This window comes from Monopterus albus, unplaced genomic scaffold (genome assembly GCF_001952655.1).
Source record: "Monopterus albus unplaced genomic scaffold, M_albus_1.0 scaffold41.1, whole genome shotgun sequence".
Classification (NCBI taxonomy): domain Eukaryota; kingdom Metazoa; phylum Chordata; class Actinopteri; order Synbranchiformes; family Synbranchidae; genus Monopterus; species Monopterus albus.
Genome location: NW_018127921.1, coordinates 4,126,163 through 4,133,971, shown reverse-complemented (window position 1 = coordinate 4,133,971; position 7,809 = coordinate 4,126,163). Strand labels below are relative to the sequence as shown.

The 7,809-nt window shown below is 39.7% G+C and overlaps 1 protein-coding gene across 1 annotated transcript in view; it reads right to left on the bottom strand.

The window, feature by feature from the left end:
- The window catches only part of adipor2 (adiponectin receptor 2), a 30,434-nt gene that overhangs the window by 6,386 nt on the left and 16,239 nt on the right, over positions 1–7,809 (bottom strand). The window contains exon 2 of the mRNA XM_020599598.1: positions 6,947–7,242. Within this exon, the coding sequence (XP_020455254.1) occupies positions 6,947–7,033 (87 nt within the window). The 5' untranslated portion in view covers positions 7,034–7,242. The remainder of the gene's footprint in view (positions 1–6,946; positions 7,243–7,809) is intronic.

The following is a 7,809-nucleotide window of genomic DNA, read 5'->3' as shown; positions in this document are numbered from 1 at the left end:
GGCTGAAAAACACCCCCAAAACATTAGGTTCCCACCACCATGTTTGACAGTGGGAATGGTGTTCCTAGGGTTGAAGGCTTCTCCTTTTTTACGCCAAATGAAGGCTACATCATTGTGGCCAAACAATTCAATTTTTGTTTCATCTGACCATAAAACAGAAGACCAGAAGTCTTCTTCTTTGTCCAGATGAGCATTTGCAAACGCCAAGTGGCCTTTGGTGTGCCTTATCTGGAGACGTGGTGTCCTCCTTGGTCTGCATCCGTGGAACCCAGCGGTGTGCAGTGTCCATTGGACTGTCTGCCTTGAGATGTTGCCACCAGCAGAGCCCAGATTCATCAGGATGGCCTTGGTGGGGATCCTTGGATTCTTTTTTTTACCTCTCTCACGATCCTCCTGGTCAGCACAGGTGTCACTTTTGGCTTCTGGCCACATCCTTCGAGATTTTTCACAAGGCAGAACGTCCTGTATTTTGTAATAATACTTTGCACTGTAGCCACTGGAACTTCAAAACATTTAGATATGGTCTTATAGCCCTTTCCTGACTTATGAGCAGCCACAATGTGCAGCCGCAGGTCCTCAGTGAGCTCCTTTGTCTTAGCCATGACTGTCCACAAACCAACAGTAGAGAGCTTCTGTTTTTCACCTGTTGAGTTGATTAAAACAGCTGTTCCCAATGAATCAGTGTAATTAGGATGCTTTAGAAAAGCTTGGACTATTTGGAATGGTATAGAACTTTGGATTTTCCCATAGACTGTAACAGTTTGCAAAGGGTGTGAATAATTTTGGACATGCCACTTTTTGTTCAAATGTAAATAAAGGCTGAGAAATATTTTTTTCCACAATGATGCCTCTTGTACATTGTATACATACACATATACACACACACACACTGCAAACAAAGAACTCCTGTCCCAGGCTGTACAAAAAAAATCTGCCACAAAATCATCACACTAATAGCCACTTTGGCCAGCGACCAAATCACAAAAATATCAATTTAAAAGGTAGAGTCACTGTATCATGTATCTCCAAATTTGACAAGTTAAAATTTTTCAGAAAAATTCTCCTAAGTTAAATACTATATTTTAACTGGCTAAAAACAAGACCGTTAGCTCATTTCAAGTTTTGAAGAACATGGTTTTCACAGCGACCACAGGGGGCTGAGCTGCCAGCTTGAGAAAAGTAGTAGAAACTGCAGTCACACAACTCATTCCAGACTGTGAGGCTGCAGAGTTGAGGTTTAGCAGCAGATGATGCAGAGGGTTTGACTGTCACTTAGTTAGCTGTAACAAGATCCAATAGCAACTCAGAGAGAAGATTCAGACAGGGGAACAACTGTAGGAGTGAAGCAGGTTATGGTTCTCGGAGATTCAAGCTATTCTTGACACTAATGTGCTTACATCCAGGAACTCACTCACACACACACACACACTCCTTGGATGAACACGGTATGTCAGACGCACACGACTCGACCTCAGCTGCCCTTTCTCAAACAAGCCATTATGGCAGAGGTTGTAGAATCAAATATCACTCTGGTCACAGGCTAATGTCCGTCCTCGGCTCTGAGAGCTTGCCACACAACAGCTCATCATGTCTGCCTAAAACAGAGTGAGGTCAGTGAACCAGAGTCACACATGTCAGGTAATCGGCTCTGAGAGCTTGCCACACAACAGCTCATCATGTCTGTCTAAAACAGAGTGGAGGTCAGTGAACCAGAGTCACACGTCAGGTAATAATCATTTCAGTTGCTGTACAGCACTGTTCCCACTTTTTTAGGAAACAATCTCCTGAGAAATGCCTGGGAAAAAAAAACTGAAACAGATTTGACATGTTTAAACCAGTAGAAGGAAAACTGGTCCATTATCACAGTAAATACTTGGCTTCAGGAGGAGTCTCAAAACTTTCAAGTATATTCTCTTTACTTGCAAAGCAAAAACAAAATAGCTGCAGGCACGCCCCAAGTTTCCATAATACAGTGAGACATGATAAATAAAACCCTACAAAAAAGGACACTGCAGGACAAAGTAAAGAATAACTACGAAGCACAGATACTGACATTTTTCACATAAGTATTAGCTAAGCAGCTAGTCGTGGATGATATGCAGACATGCAAACAAGAGGAGACCCAGGAAATCCCTCAAGACGCTGTTCTGCTCAACATTAGATGAGGCAGTTTTTCTTAAAAGTCCCTAAAGACCAATCTCCTCTTCTGTCCAACACACATAGACAAAAAAAACAAAACATGTATCCAGTTCCCTTCAGACTCATTAACCATTCTCTATGTATACTTGGCTAGCAATTTTCACCTGACTAATGAGTATTCACATGCACACACACCTGAGACACTGTGTTTGTGTTTTTGTCGTGGGACATCTCTGCTCAATTTAGTTCTGCTGAGCTTTACAGGCAGCTAATAGATGATATGTTTGACAATTAAGCAAAGAAAGAGAGACCTTTAATGTAAAGAAAAATCTCCATCTCACAGTAAGCCATCGAACTTTAGACTCAAAGTAAACAAAGTCCCAGGCTGGCAGTCGAGTTGAAGGTGGGATTCAGGAAACAGCTGAAACTTTGTGGACCAATGGCGAGAGAGCCTGAATCTAGAATGGACTAAAGAGGGAAGAGCTCACCCTTGTACACCATAACCCCTGCACAGCGTGCATGGAGTAATCTGGCATCTGACTCACACATGTACAATGCGCTCATGATAACAATTTGAAAAAGATGACAAGACCTTCAGTAACAAACAGTATCTTCCAAACACACCCAATATGTCAAACTATCTCTTTAAGATTAGAAACGTAGCTGCAAGTCAATAAGTGGAACACGTCCATAATATTTTGGACATTCAATGTAATATATTAGCCTGCACCGTAAACTTCAGTTTTTTTCTGTCAAAACAATAAGAATAATTATTCTGTATTTTCTTACAACATAATACGTAGTCCAGTTTCCACAGTAGCTGTTAAGAGGTGGCAGGATGTCAGCGTAATGACGTCAGATTTGTTCCCAACAGTGGCCAAGGGTTTTAATGCATTATAGCTAAGAAGAATGCTAGGGCAGCTAAATGACTGACTGCTGATGACAGGGACAGTGAGAAGAAAGCAGTGGGTACTAACTCATGACGCACACAGGATTCTTCAGGGCAACGCACACCTGCGATGACGCATGTCAGTTCACTGGGTTTTTTTTTTTAAAACATCTGTAAAAGACACTGAAGTTTTGTACCTAATGTATGGATTACCCTTGTGGATATAAACTGAAAGCTATAGTGTTTGGGGGTGTTATATTTAGAGACATCTTTATGACACTTTTAACTGCAATCATCTGTTTAAAACCTTTCTGAGCACCAAATTCAAATATCCACTACAAAGGTTAAAGTGACCATGGCATGCTCATTTCCAGCCATTTAATGTTTAATCTTGGGTACCTCTAGATTAGCTTTGCACCCCTCATAAGTCAAAATAGTCTAATAAAATGATAATTCACTGTTGTAACATTGTAGATAAGTCAGAAAACAAGGAAAAGCATGCCAAGATTACTGGCAGGCAAAGAGTTATTGTTTCGAAATTCTTTTCTACAGCTGTGGGGTGTGATCAGGAAGACACACAAATACCAGAATCTCATGGGGACAAAAGGTATAAAAACAGGATACTTGAAAAAATTGTTTTTTTTAAATGGAGAACACATTTTTTAAAATAATAAATAATCCATTTAACTTTTAGAAGACACATAACACAGATCAAACTACCGTACCAAACTAGGAGAGAGAAAAGCATCCGACCCAGTGTGATAGCAAACAGGATGTGCGATACCAACCTCAAACCTTTGCCACACACTCAAACACATTTTGAGACTCATACTAACACCAATCTAAAAAGCTGAAAGATTAAAGGGGTGGGCTGAAGGGTGTTAAGACAGCATGTTGACAGAGGCAGGGTGCCCCTAGTGTCCTCTCAGGTATCCGTGTTGTGTTACAGTAGGTGAAAAGGTGGATACAAACACACACAAGCAGTGACAAAAGTAACAATACGTACACATTGACACTATAGTGCTTCAGCTCAATAGCTCTATGCTGACTGCCTTTCACAGTGAATAACAGAGCAGCTTTGTATACACATGCACAGAGTCAAACTACAAGAACACAATGCCTTTGAAGGAGGGAAACTGGCACATTTCTTTGATCAGTTTGGTCAGATACGCTGCCTTCATGGGATGCTAATCTCACATATCCACGTTGTCACTTTAGAGCGGAACAAAACCATCAGGCCAACCAAACTGAGCTAAGCCCATCATAATGCTCTGTTAATTACTGTATCACAAAATGACTCAAGTTTGATAAGCGTTGAAGGTGGTGGAGATTGGAAAACAAGGTCAATCCATGCAAAATCAAGCTCCAAGAACCCGCTGAGAAAGTAAATGCTCCATTCTCCTTCAGCAAATATTTCCGAGTTGCTTCCGTACAAGGCATTATTAAATATCCAAGTGCTTTGCTATAGTGCTAGCAGTAGAATGCGCTTAGATTGTTGTTTATTTTTAACTTTTATTTACCATGTTGGTGTACTTAAAGTATGTAGCACATCTTTTCCTCCGTTAGTGACACATTTTATTCTGTTTTTGCTGTACTTGCATGCAACATGTTCTTAGGTTTTTATCTTGTTTTCAGGGTTTCCTGTGTATGCTTTGCACTTTAGTGGTGCACACTCAAAATGTGATACCATGTTATGCATCTGATAAAAAAAAAAAAAACTTAAGTAAAACTAGACACAGTGCAGTACTTTTAAAAGAAGCAAAGAGCAAACTTCTATGTACCAAAACGTTCTTTAACTAAATTTAAAACACTTTCGTTAAAGTGACATCTAATTATCTTCTAGTGTATATATAAATCTAGTGTTAAATCTGCTTTCTCATTACACTATACACACAATACACTAATGAACAGGATTAATCCATCAACTTGGCCTATATCAGACCTTGGATATCTATTTGGCTTCTGTCTGTTTATGAGTGTTCTTAACTGATATTGTATTACTATGTTTCTATTGTTGTAGCACTTTGTGCTCTTGAGCTGGAAAGTGTGGTACAAATAAAGTTTATTATTATTATAAATCTTGGAAAAAGCGGTAGCAGGACAGCTGATCACTTTTATGGAACAGAATAAACTATTTGACGAATTTCAGTCAGGGTTTCGTAAGATGCATTCTACTGAGACTGCTTTACTTCTCAAATGACAATGATGGCTGCAGACTCTGGTCGATATACAGTTCTGGTTTTATTAGATTTAACATCTGCCTTTGACACTATGGATCATGGAATTTTGATAAATCGGCTCCAGTCTGAGTTGGGGTTTTCTGGGTCTGTCCTTAAGTGGTTCTCTTCCTATCTTAGTGATCGAACTTTTAATGTGGCTATTAATAATGTTATGTCTGATGTGGCTGCTCTGCCCTGTGGAGTTCCACAGGGGTCGGTCTTGGGTCCTCTCTTTTTCTTATATATTTTATCTCTGGGTCAGATTATCTGGCGTTTTAAGAATGTGTCATATCATCTTTATGCAGATGATCTTCAAATTTACTGTTCTTTTAATGATTCAGTGTTTCACTTTTTAGCAATATTATTAGAGTGCTTGTCTTCCATCAAGAACTGGCTCAATAATAATTATCTTCACAAACTCCGATAAGACTGAAACTCTTATTGTTGCACCTGTTAACAAGTTTGCAGTAATTAAACAACACTTTGGTTTGCTGGGCTCCTCTGTCCAGTTGAGCCTGAGAAACCTTGGTGTTGTGGCAATGTCTCTTGATTGTCATATAAGACAATTAGTCAGGAACTGCTTTTATCATTTGAGAGATATTTCTAAATTAAGGAAGATTTTATCAAAGACGGATCTTGAAATGACTGTTCATTCTTTTATTTCTTCGCATATTGATTATTGTAACTCTATTTTTACTTGTTGTAATAAGTCTACTTTAAACCGACTTCAGGTTGTCCAGAATGCTGCTGCGAGGCTCCTCGCAGGAACCTCTAGATCAGCTCATATCACTCCGGTTTTGTACTCACTTCACTGGCTACCAGTCAAGGTCAGAGTTGATTTTAAAATTTTAGTGCTGACATTTAGGGCACTACATGGGCAGGTCCCCCAGTATATTACTGCTTTGTTGGTTTCATATTCTCCCAAACGTACCCTTCGTTCCTCAAATCAGCCCCTTTTGTTGGTCCCAAAAACTTGCTTTAAATCTCGGGAGGACCTGTCTTTTAAGGTGGTTGCTCCAAGATTATGGAATGCTCTGCCCTTGTCTTTACGTATGGCCGAATCTGTTGAGGGTTTTAAAAAGCAGCTGAAGACACATTTATTTAGACAGTTTTTTAATTGATTGGGTTTACAGATTTTTATGAACTGTTTTTATTCTGTTATTTGAATTGCTTTTAGGTTTTATGTATATTATTTGTGTTTATTATTATTACTATTCTGTGATGTTGTGAAGCACTTTGTGATTTTGTCTGTGAAAAGTGCTATATAATTAAAGTTTACTTACTTATTATTGGAAACATATTGGTGCTAGACAATGATGCATACACATGCAAAGGCAGCAGACTAAGGTCAAGTGATTAAACCACAGCACTAATGAACCCTGAAACTATTAAAAGATGTGCTCAATGTTAAATTTGATACTATATGAAAAGTATAATTTGCTGAAAAATGTGCATAATGGGAATTAGATTTTATAAACTGCTTATATTGATCCTATATTGTTATAAAGACAGACTCTGTGGGTCAGCATCAGTTACCAAACATCATACTTCCCTGCTAACAAGACCTATTTGATTTATTATTTATGTGAGGGTGTGTGTTTAGGTGGGATAGTTTTCCTGTGTTACCGGTCAACCCAGAACACACCTCATGGCTCCAGACAAACCAGACGACAGTGTTTGTTTGTGTTAGGATACTCACCCCATTGTGAAAGGGGCACTCTGTGGCGCTGAGGTGACTGGTTGAAGAACCTGAGGTGGGCGTGTCTCCTTCCTCCCAGAGGCTCATGGGATCTGTATGTGCACCAACTGTCCTCTGTTCTGTGCAGTTTGATGTTCTGTGGCGCAGCACAAAGCCCAGGCCCTCGGCCCCACTCCCCTCTCCTCTGTCCAGCTTGAAAGGCTGGATCGGCCTGCACTGAAAACTGGAACAAACTTAGCTGGGACTGGTCAGACAACTCCGTGGATGATGCTGACGGTATCTGAGTAACACCAAACCTGAGGAAATTGAACAGGAATAGCCATAAGTTAAAGAAGACAAGAATGTTGTAGTTTCATGCAGAACAAGAAGAAAATAGGTATAAAAATGTGCTGGTGTCATTACTAAACATGTGAGGACATTAACCACAACCCAAATGTTAAGCAAACAGATCCAGTAAATGTAGGATCTGCAAAAGTCCTTGGTTTGGAAGATTTGCCTTTCCGTCCTTCTGCAGACATTTAGCCATCATAGGGATAAATCTAACCATGTGTAGCTGAACTACTCATTCATATCTGCATGGTTATTTTGTAGCATGTTTCCAAACAGTCACTCATTCACAATGAAGACTTAATGTTCCATAAATGATGATTATTAGCATATACTGCTTTACTGCTGCACTCTCTCCATTTATCTCTCAAACACACAAGCATAAACACAAAATCAATGTAAGCATGCCCTCAAGCACTGAAACCAAATGTATACCATGTTCTTGTACTATCAAACACAAATGCACACACACACACACACACACACACACACACACACACACGTACACACGTCTTTATGCCTTTGTGTGGCCCACG